Here is a 27,446-nt window from a genome sequence, read left to right as displayed (position 1 = left end):
CATCCTTTCCACTCTTGGTCCCCATTTTCTCTCTCACTGGCACAGCCCTCCCACTTGTTCTATGTCCTCCTCTCTCTCTCCTCCTTCTCAGAGGACCAGCTCTGTGTCTCTATCTCTGTGCACTTGTCTCTTCAGTCAAGAAGAAACTAAGTGAAGGAAAGAATAGAAGAAAGAGGTTGTTGGAAAACTAAACAAACCAAAACTTTGATTCTGCAACATGCCACAGAAAGGTAAGCTTGCTCACTCTCTCTCTTAGTCATGGATGGAGTTGAAAAGTTATCGGGCGTATAACGGATAAGGTTGAAGGGTGAGAACCAAGTGCTGATGTAAAAGCATTTTAGCTCGTTTGATTTGTTTCTTTTCTATTGTTGTTGTTGGAAGAAAGAGAAAATTATTAGAAGCGTTACGCTAACTCTGGTACACTGCGTGAAATGGCAACATTTATCTTCTAATTGTACTCGGTCCCCTTTTTAAATAAAATTAATTAAATTACCAAAAAACAGAAGGACGAGAAAAAGAGAAGAAAGACGGAACACGTAATGATGACAAACTTTTCCAAACAAGCCCTTCCCCTCTTTTGTTGCAACAAACTTCATTACAGACAGAGAGAAATGTTGTTTTAAGTATGTGATTTAATTTAATTCGATTTTTAATGTTTTTATTCATTGATTGATTTTACGTTTAAGACATTGATGTGTGTATGATCGCGGGCCAGTGGCCTCTGCCCAAGGCCGGATTGCTGTGCTTTGTTCAGGGTTATGTTCTTTCAGACTAAAACAGCCGGGTCAGGAAGAAAAGAGAAAACAAAAAAAAAAAACTCCTTCTTTTCATAGTTGTGCGGTGCGGTGAGCGCCAGGTGATCCCGGCCGCTGAGGACTGAGCCGCTGCTGCCTTCACGCAGGACAAGGTTTCCCCGAACTTTACCGCAGAAAGTAACCAGAGTGTTTTTTAAAAAGCTGGAGCCTTAAACTCTAATTTAACTAATAAACTTAATCCCGCCTTTTTCTTCATTTCCATTGGAATTAAACAATCCGGCAACAAAGTTGTCGGATATTATGGGCATGCTGGATATTCTGTTTAAACCCATATTAAAGGGGCTACATATAGGACTATATTTACCATATTGTTGCGCGTCCTCTATTGACCAGTTATTAAATATCAAATTTATAATGACAAGTGAACAGTGGTGAACACCGCTTTCTAACACTTTTACGCACTCCCCGTGTTTCTACCGAACCTGGGCGTTGTTTTTGACACTAGACTGGCAATGTTTCATTATATTATAACAATCACATCATCATCGCGATCATAGTGATGATGGTAATAATTGCCATCTTACTAAAACGAATGTATTTAAACAGTACTGAAGGGTCAAAATAAAACACACGAACTTCATCACCGTTTGTAGCCACTTGTTGTCTGTAAAGACTGCATCTAAAATATGCAGGACGTATCGTTTCTTTAACATTTTTAAACAAACAAACAAAAAACAAACAAATAAAACCTCCAAACCCTAAAACGACAGAATGTGGACACTAACCATTAAAGTTACTCTCGTCAGTTTATTTAAACCCATCTACGATCACACTGTGGGAGAAGACCTTTGCTTTTTATTTTTTTTCATTTTTTAGGCCTCGACTAGAAATCCCAGTTTGGAAAACGTGTTTTATTTTAGGAGCACATTTAAAAATACGTCACTCAAAAATTATTTCAGAGTCTACCGTTTGCTATCATTGTACTCTGATGCTGTTTTGACTGAGATGATTTTGAAATCCACAGGCAGTTTACGATAAATATTTTCTTAATTGATGATCTAATTAAGTCAGTCGTTAATGAACATCTTAATCAAATTGAAGCCAATTAAACGCATGATTAATCAGGCCGGAATAAATTCATCCAGCGTGCGAATTCAGAACATATTATTTTTGTGTGTGTGTCTAAGGGATGAGAGCGAAGTGTGGGCTGCTGCCATATGTTGTGCTGGGGACAGGAGGATTAAGACACGTGTCTGCTCTGTGCACCTGAGTCACATCTGATACTTTGTTCATTTGACGGAAGCGAGAAAATGCCTCATTCTATCTAAGAGGTATTTTATCGAGTAATATCATGATGCAAAAGCTAGAATAGAAGGCATTCTTTTTACATTTCATGTTCCACGTTAATATTTTCAATTAGAAGCTAACTGAATACCGTCAGTTAGTTATATATCTGTGTAACACACAGGCTACTCCTCCATCCAATTCAATTCAATTCTATTTTATTTATATAGCTCCAAATCACAACAACAGTTGCCTCTAAGACCCTACAATAATACAAAACTACCCAAATAACAACCAGACTAGCAGCACTAAATACCAACTTATATTCAGATGTACAAAGTATAGATCCACAGTATGACAGTGTATGTGTTCCATGGTGATGTGGACAGCCTTTAAAAGACCGTGATCGTGAACACACTGCTTAATTATGAGTTACCAAAAAGTCCAGCCTCTTAATACTTTGAAGTGGGAACAGATTCCAGTAAAAAGTTATTTCTGTGGTCTCTTGTAAGTGATGTGGCCTAAAGCTTTAAGTTGTACTGGTCAAAAGTTATAAGGGAACGCTCTATATATAATAAAATGCATATATATATATATCTATATATATATGTAAACTCCTGATTTCAAATTGAATTGCTTCTCTCTGTCTCTCTCTCCCCGTCTGTCTCTCATATCCACGCAGTGAATGCGGCTGAATGAAACTTTTATATTGTCATCACTGCGTCCAACAGAACTCTTTTATGTCAGTTGTACTGGTCAAATTGGGCTCCCCGCTGCGTTTTTGTGTCGCGAGTTTTTTAACGAGCCGCAGCTAACGAGGCGACGACACTAAAACCCCGCGGACACACAAAGCCCGGCGGGTATTTACCGAGCTGAGCCGCCGCTCCGCTCCTCCGGCTCTTTGTCTTCTTTCACTGGGAGAAAAGCCCGAGTTATAGCGGGAACAAGGTGCCACAGTCGGCATGTGTATGCGTTTGTTCTTGTGTGGAGCTGCTTAATGTTCATTATGCAGGTTGTTAATGACAAGCGCTTAAGAGAAAGCTGCTTTGAAGCCTTTCTTGGTTAGCTTTTTCTCAACTTAACCTAATAGGGCTGTGATTTTGAGAACAGGGGTGTCATGTGTTTCTCTACACATGAATCACAAAAAACTGCTCCTATTGCTCTGCCTAATCAAGCTTCATAATGGTGATTTATTTATTGAATGATTGATAAGCGGCTCTATATACTAAAGATGAAAACACTTCATATATATATTTCACCAGGACACTACACTCGAAATCATGTTGAAACTGCACAAAATAGAGGATTTTTGTGCAAAACTTTGTATCGTTGTGACAAAATACTACAATCTAATTTTGTTGTAACACAAGTCTTAACTGACATATTTCTATAATTCATTTTTAGATTACTATTTGTATATTTTGACTATTATTTTATTATGATCAACATCTAATTCCAATAATCAAAAATAAAATATGAAATTATCCAGGCGGATTAACATGTTGCTATTGGCTGCAGTAAAGTGCAGTAGAATAAATCATTCAGAAAACCACAAAGCTGGAAAAATAGTTTGTCACTTAGAGAGCTCAGTGGTTAGGCTATTTGGCTAGCTAGGCTATTTTCTGTATTTAATTAAATAGTCACATTTTCCCCCCAAAAGATTTTTCGTCCTGTAAATTTACAGTATTGATGGAGATATTTTCTTAAAAACAAAAAAAGAAACTTGAGAAAAAGATATTATTGGGTATTTTTGCTTGATCCTTGTCTGTGGTGCAACCACCCCTACTTTTTACATGACTAGACCTATTTCTTTGGAACCATATTTATTCTTATTATTAGTTTTAAAACATATATGCGAGAAAATATAATGAATGGTCAGTTAGGTAATTAAAAAAAGAAGTACAGAGAAAGATTTTTTGTACATTTTAAATCATGTCATTCCATGAGTCTTGAGTGTGAGCGCTCATATGTGCATTACTACCAACCACAGGATAGTTAGTCCACCATCCAGACAAGGTCTTTTTTCAGTCTTATCTCAGCTTCCCCCCTATAAAGAATTTTAAAAACAAAATAGTCAGTGATCTTCTACATTGTTGCATAAAGTTAATGATGCAAATCTGACCTTTAGAGATTCAGGTTATTCTTTCTTGCAATTCACTATCCAGGTAGAGGCATGTGTATACGCTGTTTCTCACATCTTCTCTGTTTGTGCAGATTACAGAAGTCAAACAAGCTGGGAGAGTGGTGTGGCCTCCATGATGCAAAACAGTAAGTTACTTCTCAAAAGTATATGTTGTTCTTATTCATTTTTAAAGTTACTTTATCAAAAAAAAAAAAAAATAATACATCCAGGTCTGGTGTTATCAGGTGTTATAGCGCTATACATACATGTAGAAATCTCTAACCTTTACAATCATTTAAAATATTTAAGTCGCTGACTCTAATTCTGTCACATTGTAAATGCAGCAACTTATGTTGTAAAACAGTTTGATCACATTAAATGACAATTCTGGTTTATTGCTTTGTGGTTTTTGTATATCATCAGTGTACCTGGCAACAATATGAAAAAAAGTGGAACATTGATGTGGAACAGCTTTATCAGTCCTTATAGTAACTTTCAGCTTATTGTTTTTCTTGTAATCAGCTTTTTCTGGCGTAAAAGTTTAAAAACTACTATATCTGTCCACCATGAAAGAGCAGACAGAAACAGAGTCAGATCTGAATGAATGTTAGCCTCACATTCACAAAGTGCTCAGAAATCTGACTCCAAATAATTCATAATGTCATAGCCACACGTGCCGGACATGTAAATAACAAAGCTGCCTGATGAAATGCACATTCCCACACACATCACATATAAAGGAAAACATTTTCAAAATAAAATACCTTAATATTTGAAAGTCTGTATACCGGTGGTGTGGTGAAGAGATTATCTACCAGACCTGCTGCAAAAATGTGGTTTCAGCTACTCTTAGTTCATCATCTAATTAAGTTTTTTTCTTCTTTTTTATTTTTTAAGCTTAATTTTCTTTTCTTTAACTTTAACTTCCATTGATCAAAAAAGAAATATTTAATGAGAGGTTTGGAAGGTCATGAATGGACATCAGCACTGACTTAGACAATGGTAAGAATAAAAGCAGTCAGATAAAAGCAAATGACAGAAAGTAAAAACATTTTCTTCTTTTTTTTTTAGTGTTTTAATGTCTTTAAAAACAACAAACACCCTTTCATTAATAAGGTATAATTTAGTAGTTTTGTCACTTTTTTTTTTTTTTTTTTACCATTGATAATAACACTGTAGATGTTCTCAGGGAGTACGGTGTTATTAAAGTTGAAATTAAAAATATAAACTACATGAATATTGCCCAAGTTGGAATAAGCTTAAATTATTCAATAAAATATCTTCTAGACTTATGATCTAAAATGATAGCACACTGGATTATGCACTTATGAGGATGTGAAGAAACACCCAAACAAACAAAAAAACAATAATCCATATATAATCTCTTAAACCATGTATGTAAATGTCCCTAAAATTTACACTGGTTATAGGACTCACAGTAAACTCCACCTAACAAAAGGTGTCTGCAGTAAAGGCGCATGGATTACTTTTTCTATGTGTCTGCTTGTTTTTCTTGCGTCTGTGGCCTGATAAGTATCACTCAGTCTCACCACGATGAGGCCAAGAATCAATTTTAGCTCAATTTCATTTGTGAAATATCCTTACTAAATGGCTGAATGGTTGTCATTAAAATGACCATTATTTATTTGCTTAGATCATTAATGCGTTAAGATTTATTGATGACTGATTAGCATACAGTAGTCAGCATAATTCAGTGAGTGTGCAGTATGACCTATAAACGCACGTCTGAACCTGACAATTCATTAAAAATAATAAAAAAAAAAGAATCCAAACGGAAGACGACTTCTCTTTATTAGGTCTAAGAGTTACTTCTAAACAGAATTCTTTAAACTTGGCACTAAACAGGAAACAAGTGAAAGACAAAAAAGTCACAATTGAGAACAAAGATTATCACTATACAGTGGTAATTGCAAAGATTGCTCTATAAAACTGTATATAAAAAATGAATTGTTCATTTATTAATTGTGGGATCAGTCGTGTGTTTCTGAAGTCTCAGACAAATTTTGGATTTTGAAATTGGACATGATGATGATATTTGGGCAAGAGTGTGAATCTGAGCTTCTAGCTCAGGGAAGCTAACTACGTACATTCGTTATTCACTGTGTTATTAATTCGAATGCTAATTTCAGTTACAGGGCAACATATCCTTAGGCGAAACTTAACCTTCCATCGTTATTAAGCATTTTATTTTTATTAAAAGAGTAAAACTTGTTAGGTGCAGCACACTTAACAACAGCCATAGCACTGATGATCTCTGATATTGAACATTTGTTTAATAGTGTATAAGTAATAAAGGAATGAGAAAGAACAGCCACAGTAAGCAATAAGATGTGTGATGCAGGCAATAAGCTGCAGAACCGTCTGTAACTGTGTTTTGCTGTTACCAGATTCATGTTATGTGCACGGGAAGAGGCCAGTTATAAGTCAGTTTCTTTATGACGATGACAACTGACAGTTTTGCTCCTCTACAGGATTCTGTAGGATGTGATATTAGAACAACTTAAAATAAGTTTAAATAAGTTGCTGTTACCACAACTACAGGTGTTACCAAATCATCAAGGAATGAAATCTTCAATATTTTAACTTATGTCAACTGAATAGAATTTTTACTCTGACATTAACCCTTTTGTGGGTCATTGGCTTGTCATTCCTCCAGCCATTCACTCGAGATGCTGGACTGAGACAGGCTCATTCTTTGCATCACCTTTGATTCAGAATGCTTTGCGTAGTCTGACCTGCATCCCCTCCCTTCACGCCTTACATTGTCTTGATGTCATATAAATGTTGTCTTATGGTTTGTCTATAAATGTTAATCAGTCTGCATTTGTATGGCACTTTTCATATATCTAACTGTATAGGCGGTCCATAGATTATATTGCTGCACTATAAAAAAAATCTCTGTTTCTCCCCTTTGTTCTCTGTGGTAAAAGGTGCAAATGTGCACAGTTTCTTCTAGATTTTAAGCTGCACTTCAGGAGACAGTTTGCGTTTGGCCCAATATAAAACTGAGAGCAAGTACAAGTGAGAAGAGGCCCTAGGCCAAACCTTGAAAGCAGCTTGGCTTTCTTGCGATTGGCTTAGTATGTTCCCCTGGAGTACCTCTTCTTCCTTTGCCTAGAAGGAGGTCTAAGAAGTGTGCTGCTTCTCAGTAGCCAGAAATAAATAGTACAAAACAGAACAGATTATAATGCAGCACCCCTGAAAATGGACTGGAACTTTGTACAATACTTTTCTCTTCTGAGCAGTCAAAGTGCAAAGTGCAAGCCACACCCACCCATTTGCACAGTACTTTATTCGATACCTTTAAGTGTTTTTTTTAGCTATCATGCACACACTTCAGTACCCTGCCACTCATCTGGAATTGTAGCACTGACCTTCCCATTGGCAGACCTGCTCTACCGCTGTCGCCGTGTGGTTTGGAGGTTTTAGATAATGGATTTTCCAAAACACTGGTCATGAGAAGCTAAAAACTAGCTAGCTTTGTCACAGTTACCATTGCCGGAAAGTGTACGTCTACTACGTAGATGAGCCTTGAGGGATCTTAGTAAAGTACACAGTGATACAAAATAGCAGTTTCGTGGTGTGGTGATTAGAGCTGTTGCCTCAAACATTGACTTTAGGAAGCTCCTTAGTTCAAGCCTGGGCTGGGGCCTTTGTGTTAGGTTTGTCTGGCACTTGCATGTCTTTTCTCTGGGAAGTATAAAAATATTTATGGGTTATCTGCTTATTCTAAACTGTGAGTGTCAACGGTTCTGCCTGTCAGCCCTGTGACAGTCCAGGGTGTGCTTTAACTCTAGCCGTAAGACAGCTGATATAGGCACCCGTGAGCCATAACTGGATAAGTAGGAAAAAATAGATGCATCACACAGCTTTATCAAGCAGTTTCTTTTCTAAGAGTAACTAAATCTTAACCGCGCTGCTGTCACAACATCAAACATTTATGTTTGAAGGCACCAACAAACAATATTTTTCCTGCTAATAGAATGTTTGATGGGAAACAGCTGTGCTGTGTGGACACTGAACAACGGAAGGTTTGAATGAACCATATTCTTGTTTTATTTGAAGATCTTTGTTAATGATAGCACTACACTGTTAAAGTGAAAGTTAATTGAAGTCAGGTTCAGTGTGAAAGAGCTGATTTAATGTGAAAGCTGCTGATCTCTTCCCAAGAGCCCACCTGCTCTGTGTGTGTGTGTGTGTGTGTGTGTGTGTGTGTGTGTGTGTGTGTGTGTGTGTGTGAGAGAGAGAGAGAGAGAGAGAGAGAGGTCCAAATTGACTCCATATGTCTGTCTATTAATTGTGTGTCAAGAGAGGAAGGCCTGAGTGTTTTCCTTGGGGAAATGAGACTGTGATTAACATTTTTCAGTGAAACTATCAACCCCAAAACACAAAGTGAACATGATGTGAGGCAGCATGAAGGACAATTAGAAATAATGCAGTCTCACACCTAAAGTCAGCAGTAACCTCTGTGGAGGCCGTGACTCTTTCTATAATTTAATTAAGCAGAAGAGCTGTTCAAATCCAAAGCTTTGACAGTGTGAGGTTTTGTGGAACACAAACCTTTTGTGATCCAGTAGATCCATTTGTTTTTCTAGCTGAGCAGCTCTCCTGCAGTAGAGGAGAAGACGGGGCTTCTTCTCTGTTGTCTGTATGCATCTAAATGAACAGACAGCTTTTTGAAATGCACAGCTGATTGTTTTATTAATCATTAATTAAAGACATATGCAGAGACATGCAGAGACCAGAGTAGCATTTGCTGGTTGCAGGTTACTGCAGCTATGGTTGTGTCTTTGTCAGTGAACATTGTCTTTCTTGAAACAACCCTGAATGTGTCTTCTGACATCTGTATTTGACAATACACATAGCGCTGATTAATCAATTTATAAAAATTAGAATTAAAATTGAGTGAGCTAGAGGATCCAACTAAACATCTTCTGCAACATCACATTGATTTAACTTTTACTCTTCAATAACCTTAGTGAAAGAGTTTCTGGAGGCACTAAAAACTGCAAATGGTCCCAAACTTGACAAAGTCTATCAGTAATTAATACGTTTCTTCACAGCTTATGGTAAATAAACTGGCTCATATGTAGCACTTTTTTACCTTACCTGAGCACTCAAAGGGCTTTAAACAACTTGCCTCATTCACAAAAGCACTTTCTTTTTCTATGTAAGTACTTTCTATCTAACATTCAGACACATCCATACTCATCGGAGAGCAACTTGGGGTTAGTGCCTTGCCCAAGGATATTTGGCACCAGCCAGGGAATCAAACCACCAACCTTGCGAGTAGTAGATTACCTGCTCTACTTTCTGAGGTAAAGCCACCCATCATTACTTTTCATTGGTATATATGAAATATATAGAAACAGGAAATAGTCTGACTTCTCACATAGAGAATGGCCAAGGTAATTTTTTTCCTTTTTCTTTAGCTTCTTATGTACCTCACTTATACACTGGGTGTGATTTGGCAGGGGAGGAAGGTGGGATCCCCCTCACCCATCTCCACCCTGCAGGCCTACATGTCCCTACCGCTGCTATATGATGCTGGCTGGCTGGCTGGCTGGCTGGCTGGCTGGCTGGATGGATGGATGGATGGATGGATGGATGGATGGATGGATGACATTAGCAATAAAGAAACAAAACTCTAACAGAGTATACATGTGTGCATCTAAATGACTTCTGTAAAAAACCCTTGCAACTCAGTTGCTTTCTCTTTGTTTGTGTGTGTGTGTGTACATGTGCATGTGCGTCTTTGTGTATTGGATGGTTGTCTGATTTATTAATGCAAGAGGATTTAAAAAAATCTGCAATATGCTTCCCCCCTCACAGCCATTAATACACAATAGACAATTGAATCAGCATAAATCTCTACTTAACCCCAACAGTGTCACGGCACAGCATGTGTCTGCTGCTGCCGCTGAAACATTTCAGACCTGCAACATGTTAAAAGTGTTTTCTGCTTCATTCAAACTTATTTTACCCAAGAGACTGGAGGTTGGCCTCCAACCTAAGCTGCTGCAGTTCAGGAATAATAAGGATGATCACATACACCTATTGCTATAGATCAACAAATGTGAGCACATCAGAAATCGATACAGAGTAATACTCAAAGACTTCAACAGCAGATGTGTGTTGTTTTCAGCCTGTGAGTCTTTATGTGTGTATGCTTGTTTCATCATGGTAATCCTGAAGGAAACTCCCATACTGAAAACTGTCACAAGGACAGTTTTCAGTACTTTAGCAAATGATGTAGGTATTATCTGTGTACAAATAAAGTACTTCTTTGCCCACTAAAACAAAAGTAATCGAGCATACAATTTCCAGTTAACTGTAACTGGATGAAAAGTGTCATGACAAACCTGTGACCACCACAGCTTTCTTGTATCTAATGCAAAACTATGCACTATAATTTCAAGTTTGTTTATCCAAATACTGAATGAAAGTATTGCAACCCGTCTGGAGGAATTTGAAAGGAGGTGAATTTAACGTCACATCAATGATCCCAAACATTCGAATACAATGAAACATTATGAAAAAAACAAAAACAAAAAAACCCATAATTTCATTGTACATGTACAATGACAATAAAGGGCTATTCTATTCTATTTTATTATAACTTGACTGAAAAAAAAAAGCTTTCAATCCTTTTAAAGAAGAAGGTACAACAACAAACGGCCGGGGTCAAAGAAGGCTAAAACTAAACATATTTAACTCATGGAAGAACATCAGAGCATAGTTGTTTATTTAACTAATGACAGAAAAAAAGACAGATAACATTTGGAAATGTTCGACATTACTATATGCTGTACATACAGTAACTAAAATACATGAGAATACCGCAAAAAACACAATGTGGGAGGAAATCTTTCTATTTATCTTCCCCCCCCTTTTCATCCACTTGTTTCATTAATGCTGCTTTTTTTTTATTACTTTGGGCCTCTGTTGTTATAGAGTAAAATAAGAGTAAATAATACAGTAAATAAGTTGCTGAAAACCTTTGTGTGTGTGTGTGTGTGTGTGTGTGTGTGGGCGCGCGCGCGCGCGCGTGTGTGTGTGTGTGTGTGTGTGCGCGTGTGTGTGTGTGTGTGTGTGTGTGTGTGCGTGTGTGTGTGTGCGTGTGTGTGCGTGTGTGTGTGTGTGTGTGCGTGTGTGTGTGCTTGTGTGTGTGTGTGCACGTGCATGTGGGTATGGTGGGTATGTGGGTATATCTGTGTAGGCCACAGTGGAGTAAACCAGCTGGGAGGTGTGTTTGTGAATGGGAGACCTTTACCTGACTCTACCAGGCAGAAGATAGTGGAGCTGGCACACAGCGGTGCTCGACCATGTGACATATCCAGAATACTGCAGGTATTGCAAGGTGGTTACAACACCACAAAAATATGCATCACATGTCATACAGAAAAATGCTAATTCTTGCTAGACATTGTGAACAAATAAAAAATAGATAAGTGTTTTTATTATTTTTATTTTTTTACTGGCAAGACATAATTGTTCCAAAGATTGTCTAACAAAGATGTGTGTTATTATGTTGCCCAGGTGTCTAATGGCTGTGTGAGTAAGATCTTAGGCCGGTATTATGAGACAGGTTCAATCCGTCCACGAGCCATAGGTGGGAGTAAACCCAGAGTGGCCACTCCGGAGGTGGTGGGGAAAATTGCTCAGTACAAGAGAGAGTGTCCATCCATTTTTGCCTGGGAGATCAGAGACCGACTGCTGGCAGAGGGAGTCTGCACCAACGACAATATACCCAGTGTAAGACCCTTATTACTTTTATTTGTATAGAAACAAATGACAAAAATAATTGTCCCAGGGTGCTTGTGAGTTGTTTTATGAGACGATATCTGTTTTTGTTGTGCGGTGACATGCTGCAAGTGGGGTTGCTACATATAGAAGCATTATTGTCTTTAAAAGTGTCTTTAGAACAACACTTCACTCAAATAATATACCCGATCTGACTGTGGACAGCGGCTGTATTTACTCATTGTTAAGTCATATTGTTAACAGTCCCACAGAAAATTATAAGAGGCTGTAGCAAGTTCTCCCAGTAACCACAGACAGGGGAGATTTTAGTTACACAAACGGCTCCAGCACACAGGAACAATGTTCACTCCTCCAAACAGCCCAGCTCTGAAGCTTTACTGCTTCTGTGCTTCACTCTGTTCATCACTCATCCTCCAGCCCCACGCCTGCAGTATGGGGAGAGAGAATGATTAGCAAATGCACACCAGATGTGCCACTCTCCCCATCCTGCTCCACCTCTCCCTCTTGCAGCCGGGCCTCATACCCCACCACCTGACTTAACCCACTTAACTTACCCCCCCACCATATTTACTACACTGTAGCACGTTTACAATCAAGAGTCCACCAGACTCACAAGCATTTATTTTGTACTCTGCTATAGTGGGTTCACATTCTGACATTTTCCTGCTGATGTAAATAGATAAATCACTAGACTGAATGTGGAGCAGTGGGCAGTCGACCCCACACACCCAATGAGATATAAATGCCCCCTAGGCCTTAGTTTGAAGCACTGGTCTGCAAGATAAAAGGGAGAAAGAAGTTAGGTGTGTGGAGCAGTAGCTTACCACAGAGGGCCTGTTTCCCCTCTCAAATGCCATCTGGCACCACTTCACCCATTGGACCAGATGTGAGACACCTTTCTGGGTGGGGTCAGAGGGGGCTGCGAAGTTTGGAATAAACCTCCCATACTAAACAGCTAGCCCCCAAAACTGATGTACCTCTCTTTGATCTTCATCTGTGGGCAGGTTGTAATGTGCACTTGCCCACTGCAAAAGTGGTAATCCAGATACTATACCTCTCTCTGCACACTTCTGTGGGTTGGTAGTGACCCCAACCTGCAACAAGGACTCCAGCACTGCAGCTACCTGCTGCATATGCTCAACCCAGGTGTTGCAGTGTATGATTATGTCATCCAGGTAGGAGGCAACATATGCAACATGGGGGGCACCCAACCAGAAGGCATTGGAAGATGGCTAGGGCACCAAACAAGGAAACAAAAGTGAGTGTGACAAATTGGTGCAGAGTGGAGAAGGCATTTTTTCGCTTGGTCTCTGGAGATAAGGGAATCTGCCAATAGTGTTAAATTCCGAGTACCTAACCCAGGGGTGGGCAATCTCAGTCCACGAGGGCCGGTGTCCCTGCAGGTTTTAGATCTCACCTTGGGTCAACACACCTGAATCACATGATTAGTTCGTTACCAGGCCTCTGGAGAACTTCAGGACATGTTGAGGAGCTAATTTAGCCATTTAAATCAGCTGTGTTGGTTCGAGGACACATTGAAAACCTGCAGGGACACCGGCCCTCGTGGACTGAGATTGCCCACCCCTGGCCTAACCAGTCCAGGAGCTCACTCAGCCAGGGCATGGGATTTGATATCACCTTAGTGCATCGAGAATCTGGTTCTCCCCTCCATCTCCAGCATGTCTTTCAATTCTTTTAGAGCTTCTTTTCAGAACTTGCTGTTCTGACAACCTACAGAGTAGTGACTGAACCATCATTCCCAGGGAAGTCTCACCATGATGCTGTATGAGATTAATGTGACCTGGCAGAGAGAACACATCAGCGAGGTGCTTGAGACGGAAGGGATTTCCTCCATGGTGCTGGAATCAGCTATGTAGCCTTCTGCCCACAGCTTGCTGCAGCGTGGTCCCCCGCATGGATTCATCTGTGACCGCTGCCTTCAAGCTTGCTAGTGACTTATCCTCCTCACCCAGTCTGCTGTTTCTATTGACAGTCCATCCACAAACTGCTCCAAGACCACCATTTCCTGAAGCTGCATCGGTCAGTTGCAACCACCATGTGGCTGTGTTTTTCAGCTGCTGGGTGTAAATGATCGAGGAATGAACAGTTCCCACTGTAGTGCCTCTCAACTGGCAGTGATGATCTTTGGGGGGCCAGTTCAGTTCACTTTCCAGATGACTGGAACCCAATTTCCATACAATTTGAGCACTCAAAGTGCTTTTGTTATGACAAGCCTCATTTACACATACATTCATTCAGTGCTTTTTTTCTAATCCTAAGTACTTTTAATGATCATACACTCAAACTTCGATGGATGCATCTGGGGCAACATCAGGGTTCAGTATCTTTCCCAAGGATGCTTTGAACTGCAGGTTGGATCAAACCACCCGCCTTCTAAATACTAGACTGATATCACCATACCTCCTAAGCCACAGCCGTGAAGCAAGTAGGAAGTGCACAGCCAACTCCTCTGACTGGCATCTGTGCCAGATCAGCCGCCTGCTACACTAGCTGTGATTCCAACATTTCTGTTACTGTTTGCAGTGTAGCAGTGTACCTCAATAACTAAAGAGAGAGGAGATTTTAATTACACTCAGTTCTTTATTATCAAACAAAGAGGAATCATTACTTCTGGTCCTGCACAAACTACATGAGGAGAGAGAATGATTAGGAAACACATGTCAGGTGTGCCATTCCTCCTAACCTCTGCTACATCCTCAACCATCCACCCCCCCACTACAGCCAATACTTCACCAGCACAGAGCCATGTTAAATTATATGACTAAGCAGTAACACGAAACACCTAACTTAACCAGTTATGTTGACAAGATGGAGCTGGTTGGCAGTGAGTTATACGTTTTTTCCACCAATGACAATAATATACAACTAAGGTGTGTCTTATGTAATCATGTTGTTGTGTTTGTCACCAGGTTTCATCAATAAATCGAGTGCTTAGGAATTTGGCTAGTGACAAGCAACAAATGGGCACAGTGGGAGCTGAAGGGATGTTTGACAAACTCAAGATGCTCAATGCACAAAGCAGCTGGGGAGGACGCTCAGGATGGTATCCTGGGACTGCACTCTCTGCCACTGGTGAGACATTAACTCAAAGTAACACTGCGATTCTTCACTAATTCATTCACAAAAGAGACGATTTCTAATTTTACAAAACCAAATGTTTTAAATTGTTGTTAAATTTTGGTGGGCTAATGTGAATTGTAGCCTTATCTGACAGGTGACCAGTGCGGTCTTCTGCTGCTTTAGCCCATTTGATTCAAGCAGTGAGTTTCCAGTTGTGAGTTAGGAGGTGCGCTACTGCATACATTGGTTAAAAGGACTGGTTACCTGAGTTACTGTTTCCTTCCAAAGAGCTTGAAGCAGTCTGGCCATTATCTGTTGACCTCTGGCATCAATAAGCATTTTCACTCCATGAACTGTTGTCTGCTGTCTACAGATGGTTGTGTGGGAAATCCTAATAAAGCAGAAGTTTCTGAAAACTCAGAACAGCAATGAAGCAATGAAGTGACCTGGAAATGTATACTAATAGTAGAAGGACAACAAAATTAACAGTTCCCAAAAGTGCGAGTAATATTGAAACATCAGTAACAATAATATTAATATTGTTTTATGTCCTTAGATTTCAGGCTTTGATTCTTTGTTTAAAAGGAGGGAAATTCTTTCTGGAAACTTTATTTTAGTTTCATAAAAATCTTTACTCAGGTAGCTTTAAGGTTTTAACTGCGAGCCAAATTCAGCTCTCTGAACTAAGGTTCCTCAGCTACATTATGCAATCACAACTTGATTATGATTAGCAGTATGCTCCAAAAAGTTACGAGGACTTCAATTTGAAATGAATTGTTCTAACTCATGTGCTGTGTATCATTTTCTTATTGTTTTCATACTTCACATTTCCACCATCCATTTATGCTGTCAGTCATTTAGCTTATAACTGTTATCTTGCATTCAATATCGTCTCTTCACACATTTTCAAACAAGACAAAGATAGTAATATCTTCATGTAAAGTACGGAACAGACACCATTTTACAAATTACAGGGCTGTTTGTTTGCTATCTCAATTCTCCAAGAAACCGCAAAAACTCTTTGCAAAGAGAGTAGATGGCTTCATTGAACAGATCAACATCTTTGGCATATATATATATATATATATATAGACATATATACATATATATCTATCTATCTATATATATATATATATATGTATGAGCATATATATAAATATATATATTTTAACATAACAGGGGACTTTTTATTAGATAGGCATACTTAGTGTATGTGTATATATTAGACTGTATAAACAAAACAGATGTATATGATGATCTAAATAGGGAAAAGAATTATTAAGCAATGGGAAATTGCCAATATTTCTCATCATGTGAGTATGATAGTTTTCTTTTAATTTAAGTTAGTTTTTATGTTTTTTTAACATCTGTTACTTAGATGTTTGAAATAGAGATTTAACTCAGACCCAGATTCCTTAACGTCCACAAATTTCATTCAAAACGCTCACCGAAGAAATAATTTCTCATCCTATCACATCAGATCGTCGATTTATTTACTGGTGTATTTACTCTAATACAGGTTTCCTTTTTTTGTGTTATTTCAATGTCACTATTTAAACTACACTAAAAAGTGCTGAAAATGCTTTCCGGGCATTTTACTTTATTGTCAATTCATGCGGTTCACCATTTTATGTTTGAAGTTTTCAACTTTGATACAGTTTTTCTCCAATATGTTGCCACAGTGCTGTGCTATACTGTTTTACAGCAGTTCAGATAAGTAGGTTAGTTGGTCATTTTGAATGGGCTGTGTCACTGGATTTATAAACCAGCATTTGCTGCTAGAAAGTGTTTTGTACGAGTAGAATATGAGTGACATCCAACAGCAGCAATCCACTGTAAGAAATGATGTGCTAATTACATTTGCTTTTAATAATTGTTTTCATAACAGGACAAGCCAAACAACTATTAAAAAATATGTTTTAGAGGTAATTTTGACATTCTGTATAATTTTACAACTGTTTGCTCTCAAAGTAAAGAGTCTGCCCTACTTCCCATTAGGTGCCCTATAGGTCATGCTTTTTCTTGTCTTATTAAATCTAGTTGTGGTTGCAATGTGACAAGATTTGACCATTTTATCAAATTACAAAACAGTTATTTTTTCCCCCAGTGTTTTGTTCAAATTTCAGTGTGTTTTCATTGATAGCCCACATGCAAAAATGTTTACATTTTATAGCATCGATATGTGCAACTTGCTTTTCTTTTCCTTCAATTTGTGTGGATGAGGGCCCCATTTGTTATATGGAGTAGGCTCATATGCTGCTGCCCCTCCTGCAGCACCCTGGGAGTACAACAGTGAAACAAAGTCATGCTATACTACCACGGCTGCTGCCTTCCTATCCATCTACAGCATGTTTGTGCCTGTGTGTGTATGTGTGCCAGAGGGAATGGGGGAGTCTGCTCTCATTTCCATCTCTTTCTGCCTGACTGACTATGACACTGAGCAATAGCTTCATTCTGCTGTGCAGCGCTTGTCTGTTGGGGATAATGAATAATTAGGCTAGCACCACAAATAACATGCATTCCACAGGGAGCTGGAGCTCCTGTATGCTCAAAGACCAAATTGTAGATCTCCTCTCATATGTGCTTTTAAACTCTATTGGTTTAATTTAGAGATGTCAGGTTATCAGCTAGTTACATGAAAAAAATAGTACATTTCATGTTACTGACACAAGTGTGTATCTAAGACATACCCCAGTACATGATACCAACTTAAATGGAGTCTCCCACTTCCTGCAGCACTCCACACAAAGTTCACTTCAGTGAAGCTCTGCTCTGTTATATCCAAATACCAATCTTATTGAGGTTTTGGGGGTCTACTCTAAAATTCATGGTAAGGACATAGTACATGGGTAAGGACCTTTCTACAACAAAGACAGGTTTAGTTGGAGCAACACAAAGTATCGGTGTCTTCTACTGGTTTCTTAAATCTGGTTCAAATTAGCTAATAGTAACATAAATTTCTTCATATTTTATATCTAAGGCTGCAGACTTTATTATGATTTTTAAAGTTATTTTCTGCAATAGTTCTCGAGGATTTCTGAACTTACCATTTTCAGAGTCATTTGTTGTTGTTGTTTTTGTTTGTTTTTGGTTAAGCTACCTAAACATTGATCTATAAATCATAAAGCATAAAAAAGCCACATAACTCAAGGGATGAACCAGTGTTGTGTGTAGAGATAATACACAAATTAGCAAAGAACTCATTATAAATTGTATCTTTAGGTGCAAAAACACAATTTAATTCCGTTTTTTTTTTTTTAAATTGACTCCACAAAAAATGCCAATGATAACACAGTTTGACAGGCATACTGGGATATTTTTGAACCAACAAGCTGATTCCAAAAAAGCTATTAGCCAAGCCAGTGGCATATCTCACCATGCCATCCAGTGAGGCCTTAAAAATTTGAGGAAACCGGACAAGTGGAGGTCAAAAAAAGATGTGGTAGACCTAAAAATCTACCTACACTTGCTGATCCGTCTGCTGTTCACCAAAGTCTCTGAGTCAGAAATGATCTTAGTGGAAGGGTGTCTTTTACAATGCCACTTTTAAGGAAGGGAGACAGAGAGGAAATGTGGAGATATGCAAAATTACACAAGAACTGGACTGAAAATCAGTGCCAACTGGTTTTATCAAGAGATGAAGCCAAAATTGAAATCTTTGGTTGGAGACACGGTGGAGGCTCTGGCTTGGGGCTGCATTTCAGCCAGTGGTGTTGGACAGCTTGTCAGTTATTGGATATGAATACAGAATAGTACCAAGATGCAATATCATCTGGTAATCAGATAGTACAAGACCTTTCTACAGTACTGTATGTGCTGAAATTCCAAAGTCTGATAACATAACATAGTAAGATTTATTTTAAAAAAAAATTTAAAAATTAAACACTGGAGTAATGTTGCCACAACATTTTGTGTGTGTGCTTTCTTGTTTTCTTCTTTGGTGCAGAGTGTCCGCAGGCAGAGGGAGGGGAGAACACAGTATCAGTCAGTACCAATGGTGAGGACTCAGAAGAGACTCAGATGAGACTACAGCTGAAGAGGAAACTCCAGAGAAATAGAACATCTTTTACACAGGACCAAATAGAAGCACTAGAAAAAGGTAATTTCTGGCATTCACCATAACGTCATACAGCTACACAATACAACCTCCTATATGTACCTGCCGATTTGGCCAAAACTGGAACTCTTCCTGGAAACTCTGTCCTTTGTAGTTAAATTAGTTACGTTTTTTTTGTAATGCATGCATTACAAACTAGTTTAATATTTTTTTATACATCTTTGCAAGCGCTTGGATAAAGACCCTCTCCAAGTATCCTGATTTTCCTTTTTTTTCCCTTTTAATTATTTTATAAGCCTGACTTTTGAATCATATTTATCAACTAGACTCCAGTTTGTTCATGAAAATGGAGAGTCCACTTCAATTCAATTCAATTCAATTCAGTTCAATTCAATTCAATTCAATTCAATTCAATTCAATTCAATTCAATCGGAGCAGGATTTTGAATTCAATTCTGGATTTAACAGGGAGCCAGTGAAGGGAAGCCAAAACAGGAGAAATATGCTCTCTCTTTCCTGTCAGTACTCTTGCTGCAGCATTTTGGATCAACTGAAGGCTTTTCAGGGAGGTTTTTATGACTTCCTGATAATAATGAATTACAGTAGTCCAGCCTGGAAGTAATAAATGCATGAACTAGTTTTTCAGAGACTATCTGAGACAGGATGTTTCTAATTTTAGAGATGTTGCACAAATGGAAGAAAGCAGTCCTACATATTTGTTTAATATGTGCGTTGAAGGACACATCCTGGTCAAAAAATGACTCAAAGGTTCCTCACAGTGTTACTGGAGGCCAAGGTAATGTTATCCAGAGTAAGAATCTGGTTAGATACCATATTTCTAAGATTTTCAGGGCAGAGTACAATAACCTCTTTATGCCTTGAGGCAACTGTTGTTGTGATTCGGCTCTATATAACTAAAAGTGAATTTAATTGAATTGGATTGAATTAACCAAGGTTAATTATGGAAGTCCACAGGGTTCTGTACTAGACGAATTTTGTTTCCATTATACATGCTTCCCTTATGAGAAGTATCATTAAAAGGCATAGCATACATAATTTCCTTAGTGATTAATAAAGTATTCTCATTCTGATTCTGATACTTTTTCACTGCTATGCAGATGACACCCACCTTTATCTATCAATTAACCAGATAACACACACAAATTCGTTAAACTGCAGGAATGTCTTAAAGACCTGAGGGTTACGATGACCTCTAACTTCCTGCTTCTAAATTCAGATAAAACTGTGATGCACATATCAAACAAATATGTAGGACTGGTTTCCTGCATCTGGGCAATATCTCTAAAATTAGAACCGTTCTATCTCCGAGTGATGCCTCAAAACTAGTTCAAAAACTAGTGATTCGTTATTATCACATTGTTCCCTAAATTTCCCAGAAAGCCTTCATTTGATCCAGAACGCTGCAGCAAAAATTATAACAGGAACGAGAAAGATCGGCTTCTCATTGTCGGCTGCTTGTTAAATCCAGAACTGAAGTTAAAATCCATCATCATATCTTAAACCCCATAACATTAGGACAGTATGTCCTAACAGAGATTTTCCACAACTAAAGATCGCGTCTTTAGTTGTGGTTTCTTGAGTGTTTAACAGTAGAATGGGAGGCAGAGGCTTCATCTATCAGACCCCTTCTTTTGGAGAATCTGCTCCCAGTTTGGATTTGGGCACCCTCTCTACTTTTAAGATTAGGTTTCAAACTTTTCCCTGGCTGCTCCAGTCTGCAAGCCAAATATCAGTGAGCAAGATATAAACCCCAAGCTGCTCTTCAATGCATCCATCAAAGTATGAACGTGTGTGAATGTTAGAAAGCACAGAAGCACAGAAAAAAAGGTGTATGCATGTGAATGGGTAAATGAGGCATGTCATATAAAAGGCTTTGAGTGCTCAGGTGGAGTAGAAAAGCTCTTTATAAGAATCAGGCCATGTTGACAAGTGCTTGCTAATAGGGGGTTGTGTAATTGTTGGGATTTCTCTCTAACACTGTCGGGCCTATACCTCACAGTATAAAGCACTTCGTAGCAACAGTTATTGTGATTTGGAGCTATATAAATAAAAATAAAATTTAAGTGGATTGAACTGAATTTTGTTCAGCCTCATCTAATAAATGACATTGTGATGACAGCTCAGGAATTTTGGAGTTATCCAATCAGGAATTTTCTGTGGTGTTGTCTCACTGAAGAGGAGTGATCTTCTTTTTATAATATGAATGTCTGCAAAAATACTATTGGAAATATTCAGATACTGAAAATACTATATAACTATTGCTGAGAAGCATTTCAGATAATTGTATAGATTTGGCAAAAATATCTTTCAGGAGGTAATTTTTGCTGAAATATTAGACTTAATGAGAGAGCAAGGGAGGGGTATGTCTGCATTTATGAACATAGCACAGCTGCAATAATCGTATTTACATCAAATCTGTAAATTGGGCTAAATGTGTATTTTTTCATAAAGTCTACGGTTCAGTTTTTATGGCAGAATGGTTTGCAACAAAGAGGCACATTGGTGGTTGACTTCTATATTCCACATGACCTGTCACAATTCAGAGAATAGTAGTTCTCAGTGTCCGTCTGAAGACTTCACCCTTGTATCAGAACATGTTATTTTTCTTGCTGCTGCTCCTTGGTCTGCGTTGCCATGAGGTTTCCAAAGAGCAACATTTATAAAGTGTAAAACCCATGCATAAACTGTTTTTTTGTTTTGTTTGTCAGATCACAAATGAGCTGGACCTGCGTTATTAACTACTCCCACTCACCTCACATCTACTGATTTGCAAAGTGTTCTTTAAATGTATGTGTGGTAAATGTAGTGCAAAGGTGCTTTAAGGGGTCGATAAGATTTTAAAAAGGGCTATGCAACAGCTTTTTCAAATGTTTTCAGTCCATTTGAAGCAGGGGTCCTCCCAAAACAGATACTGTATTGTGTAATTAATGTGTAATAGTACAATCATTCAACATAATGTGCAAATTATTTTGTTCTAGAATTTGAAAGGACACACTATCCAGATGTGTTTGCCCGAGAACGCCTCGCCAACAAAATAGACCTTCCAGAGGCAAGAATACAGGTACGCTCTAGATTTAGGGTTTTTTTTAGGTTTACAAAGAAAGTGTGTACAGTAAGATGAAAAATTATGTCACATGGAAATGTTTGCCTTTTTTAACATGTGAGCATTTGACCTCGAAAAGAACGAGTATTTATAAATGACATTTAAATAAATGGGTTAAATCGTTAAACTGACATATATACATACCTTCAATCTTATAAAATTTGAATCAGGGCTTCAAGATTAGAAGTGGAGCATTTTGTTTGTGTATAGTGTCAGCCCATAAGATTGAAAGAAGACTCAAATGAATTCAGATAAAAGAAGCAAATCTCTCAGTCATTTAAAATAAAGCAGTAAGGAAAATCATCTGCAGATGGAAAGAATTTCAAACAACTAAATACATTCTGTATCAAGAAGATCATTTGAAGCAATCTTCCCAAAAGTTTAAATAGAAACAGACTTTTTTGCTTTGATGTTCCCATAAGCGCCCTTGCAAAAGTATACTTATGGAAACAAGAAATGTCTAACAAAAAAGAAATTAAAGAATAACCTTTAAAACCTACAAACTTTTAAACATCTTTCAAATGAAAAAACCTGTGCATGGAAAAGTGGTTTGCTAGCCAATGTCAGCTATGGGTTCGAATATCAAGGGTGTACCGACTTCTTCTACAGAAGAATATTATATGTGTTGATATCTCCACACTGGATTGGAAATATCAATTGGAAATCAAGATTGGAAAGTTATTGTGTTACTGTGGTTTCACCTGTCCACATTGACTGTAATGAGGTCCTTTAAGGAAATTTAATTTTAGTGTGACTGCTTCACCATCCTCACTGTGCACAAACATGCATTTATATGTAAATGTATCTGAAGCTAAGATGAAGCAGTCTGAGGTATTTTTAGAACAAGTTTCAAAATTAGAAGCAGAATTCGGTTTTCCATCTTTACTGAAAAACCAAGGATTGTTTTGCTAATAATTTGAGAAAACTTAATGTGGCCAGTTGTATGTTTTAAGATAGACTTTAACAAATGAAATTCCCATCTTTTTTCTTGTTTATGATCAGTGATTTATCTTTCTCATATCTCATGCTACATGCAGGTTTGGTTTTCCAACAGACGAGCAAAATGGAGAAGAGAGGAAAAGCTGAGAAATCAACGTCGTCAGGTGTCCAGCTCTTCAAACCATATTCCAATCAGTAGCAGCTTTAACACCAGTGTTTACCAGCCTCTACCACAGCCTACTACACCAGGTACTGACAAAGATACACAACAAATACTTCACACAAAGTCCATCTGGGGCTTTTTCATGTGTGGGTGTCTTTTATGAGTTTGTTTCTATTTTTTTTTTCTTTTATTTGTAGACACATGCACATGATCATATACACAGTGCCACCAGTGATATCAGGATATTCCACTGATGAGCAGTTGGTAGTACTATAAGACATACAACAGTGGAGCAGAGAAGAACAATAGTAGTTTGTCAATGAATGATATTTTGAACATATTTGAGATGAAATGTATATTTTCTCCCTAACACTAGTATGACATATTGTTTAAAGGAAACTCATCTGGGCCTGTAATGTCAGACTAGCAGTCCAGTTACATTTATTATGCAGTTACTTTTCCCATCATATTGGGTATGTGCTGTCTAGCCCCACTATACTTGGACACTTGGACACTTTGGACAATGATTGTTGATTACAAAGATGATTTGATTGTGATATTTCCTCCAGTATTGTTAAAATTTCACATTGTTGCTCTATCCATATTTCCATTTCTGTCTATCTAGTGTCCTTTTCATCAGGATCCATGCTGGGAAGGTCAGATCCAGTTCTGTCCAACAGCTATAGCCTCCCAGCAATGCCCAGCTTCAGTATGGCTGCCAGCCTGCCTATGCAAGTAAGATTAATTTACAAGATAGAACAATATACAACCAGTCAACAGCACTGGAAAACCTAGGGCTGTTTTTCACCAACCTAATAGCATAGAGCAGATCTCAGTCATATGCACCATGCATACACACCAGCAAGACAGACCAAACCCATCATAGGAAAAAAACCTCACTACACTATTCTATAAAATTATCTTTTTAGTCTGTCTTCTTTAAAATAATTTTAATGAGCTCAGAAAACAGGCCTACACCTTGATTCAAAAACAGATAATAAACCCTATTAGGATAATAACCAAAAGATTAGAGTTGAATTAACCATATGTGGCATGGTTACCTGTCAATATCTTCAGGGAGATTTAAAAGCACTCCTGAAAAATTATGGTGTGTTAGCATGGTAAATTTAGTATGTCCCATCAATGTGCTAATTCACAAATATCTATTGGAGCCTGTCACTTTTGCCTTTTTTATCAAACCTTACACAACATCAGTTGATAGTCCACTCTTCATTTTTAAAGCTTTACTACCAAGGCTTCCATAGTGAATGTACGCAAGAAGTGACTAAAGATTTCTTCTTGTTTTTGTAGGTTTTACTTCCTGTCTGCTTCTGCATTGTCTTATTGGGCACACACTGCTTGCCTTGCTTGACTGACAGATGTTAGGAACACAGATCGATCAGTAAATGGAAAGCTTCACATTTAGGCTCAGTTTCTGTCCACCACAATAGAGCAGTGAAAATGTTGCACCTTCAACCTCTGGCGGGATGCTTTGTACATCTTGAAGCGTTTGAAGGTTGTGGTCTTTGTCTGATTTGAATTGACTTTATAAAGTAGAATGACTGATTGAAAACAAATTTAGATTACCGAGCTTGGAAAGTGAAGTGCACTATGTGGCAATTATGTTATCAGGTTATAATTTATAATGTAGGCTAAAATCTTTCTGTGTGATGGTTGTTTTTCCTGTGCCTGCTTTGGTTTCCTCTGGATTTAACTGAATAGTCCCTCAGTCTGAAGACATGCGTCTTGTGCTCGCTATGCATGTGAGGTAGATAGAGTGCAACAAGTGCATAGAATAAAGTGCTGAATGGTCAAATCTAAAGCACTTTGAGTGGTCAGTAAGATAAAAAAGCACTATGTAAACACCATTTCCATCTGCTCAGAGCAAACCAGGCAACCATTCTGCAGTAACCTGTAGGATCGGTGTCTCAATACCCTAGACCAGCGTTAAGATATAAAAGTGACATAGTCAAGGAAATGAACCTAAATGCTGGTGTAATTCCTCACCTTACAACAAAAGACCAATAGAGTTAGAAATAACAACAAATAAGAATAAGAAATACAATTTTTATGTCATATTTGGAAAATTCTTTTGATTCTGCAGTTGGGGTAACAATAAAAGCATCATAAAGAGCTATTATATAAAATAAGAAAAACAGTATTTTCACGTGTCATGTCAGCTGCATCTGTGGTTACTGGCACATACCAGAAAAAGTTGATTACACTGGAATATGAAACTCTGCTTTTTAAGGTGTTTTAATTTATGTTTTCAGACATCCAACCAGACCTCTTATTCCTGCATGCTGCCCACCAGCCCCACTGTAAATGGAAGAAGTTATGAGACATATACTCCTCCACACATGCAGCCACACATCAGCCAATCAATGACATCGTCTGCAACGTCGTCGGCAGGTAGGAAGTTATGAAGCTGTACCTTTATGGCACTTTATGATGTCATCCCTTCTGATCTCACAGGTTCCAGACATTTAACATTTTGTGCCTGTCATGTCGGTCAGTCTGAGTTTGAATTATTTGACTGACCATAACAATGTAGTTAAATGATAAATGGACCGGTTCTTTTCTACTCTACTTGAGCGCTCAAAGTGCTTTTTGTTGTTTTGGTTCAGTGTTTCCTTTCTATAAATTCACACTAACAACATTAGGACCTTAGACAGGCTTTCTTTGACCTCCGTGTTCAAGAACATCAGCACCAAATGTCTGTGTAGACATTTGAACACAACGTAGATCGTCATCAGTATAGAACTGAAAGTCTTTCATCTGGTCATGTCTTTGTCTAACACACCTATTATACAACAAGTGGTGCTTTTAATGGCTCACCACTGAAAGCTTTTGTTCTCTCTTTTACCAGGTTTGATTTCCCCTGGTGTCTCAGTTCCAGTTCAAGTTCCAGGAAATGAAACAGACATGTCACAGTACTGGCCACGCCTGTAGTGATGAAAGGCAATTATTCATGCCTGCTGTGATCATCAACAGTGAATTCAACCACGGGACGGTTGGGGTCTCATCAAAATGGAAACTATTCCTTCTTGCTCCAGTTTGAATGTAAAAAAAAAGGACTTCAGCAAATACGTATGAAATATAAATTACTCTTATTAATGCTTGTGAAGAAACAGGATGCAAGGATTTTAAATGGTTTTCAGAATTTGAAGGATTTTAATGTTGCTGCAAAACAGTACAAGTTCAACTGTAAGTGGATCAAAAGTTTTCGGGACATCATGTTTATCAGCTACCGTTCAGAGTCTGGATGGTGTGGATGCTTTGTCCAGAATGCAAGCTGTTACCTGAGTGGTACTGAGGAAGCTCAGGAAAGTGGATCCTTCCCCTGGTGATTATAACCTCCAGACAGAAATAAACTCCTGAGAGTCCACTGGGAGAGTTTGTGGGAAGACACATTACCTCTACTTTAAGTTGGTCATTTTTATCATACCGGCGTGTTTGTAGAAAACCAAGGATGTTAACTGAAATGTAAAGGGAAGAACTTAATGAAACTTGAAGCTGTCTGCTGTGATTGTTTTCATAAGCAGATTCCAAAAGCCTTGGCCTGGAATGTGTATAGAATTTCAGAATGGGAATTCTGGTGATATGTGTTTTGTATTGTAGAAGTCCCAACACAGGCATGGACTCTGATCTTAAACTGAAAAATTATGTCTTTGTTGGGGAAAGATTGTTCCAGTTCCAAAGGTCTAATGTCCAGAAACTCATCAATTTATGAAGCCTGAAGGTAAAAACACTTAAAAAAAAAATAAAAGAGTGAAAATTGGATTCAGTCTGGGATATAAACCTGTTTCTAATTTCAAGTGTAAAGTATTTGTCTTCTCAAGTTATTTGGGAGGTTTTCCAAAATAAAGTTATTTCAATTAAACATGTTTTTAAATTGTATCTTTTAACAAGGAAAACTCAATAGAAAATGCACAAGAAGATTCATGAGGGTGGTGATTCGTCATGTGCTGATATGTACAGGTGAAGATGACTTGTGCATATCATAGAATACTGTGGAACATCATTCACTTTAAGAGGGAAGAAATCTGATTTTCATACATAATGTAAAGCTAGTGTATCTTTGTATGTAGTTTCTAGCTTCTTGGCTAAACAAGAGGTGCACATAGCACAATGACA

The 27,446-nt window shown here is 38.1% G+C and overlaps 1 protein-coding gene across 2 annotated transcripts; it reads left to right on the top strand.

Moving 5' to 3' along the window:
• LOC100705868 (paired box protein Pax-6) lies at nucleotides 1-27,192 on the top strand. Of its 2 annotated transcripts, XM_005454237.4 has the most exons (11): nucleotides 1-230; nucleotides 4,254-4,307; nucleotides 11,402-11,532; nucleotides 11,722-11,937; nucleotides 14,877-15,039; nucleotides 18,974-19,126; nucleotides 22,083-22,165; nucleotides 23,245-23,395; nucleotides 23,935-24,044; nucleotides 25,583-25,721; nucleotides 26,179-27,192. In XM_005454237.4, the coding sequence occupies exons 1-11, from the start codon at nucleotides 218-220 to the stop codon at nucleotides 26,259-26,261; spliced, it is 1,296 nt and encodes a 431-aa protein (XP_005454294.1). In that variant the 5' UTR covers nucleotides 1-217; the 3' UTR covers nucleotides 26,262-27,192. The 2 variants fall into 2 exon arrangements, with proteins under 2 accessions (XP_005454294.1, XP_013129230.1); XM_013273776.3 differs by lacking the exons at nucleotides 1-230; nucleotides 4,254-4,307; nucleotides 11,402-11,532; nucleotides 11,722-11,937 and adding an exon at nucleotides 13,537-14,791.
• Nucleotides 27,193-27,446: the final 254 nt, after the last annotated feature.

Source organism: Oreochromis niloticus, linkage group LG7 (assembly GCF_001858045.2).
Source record: "Oreochromis niloticus isolate F11D_XX linkage group LG7, O_niloticus_UMD_NMBU, whole genome shotgun sequence".
In the NCBI taxonomy this organism is placed as follows: Eukaryota; Metazoa; Chordata; class Actinopteri; order Cichliformes; family Cichlidae; genus Oreochromis; species Oreochromis niloticus.
Note: the sequence above shows the minus strand (reverse complement) of the source record. Positions and strands in the feature narration are given on the sequence as shown.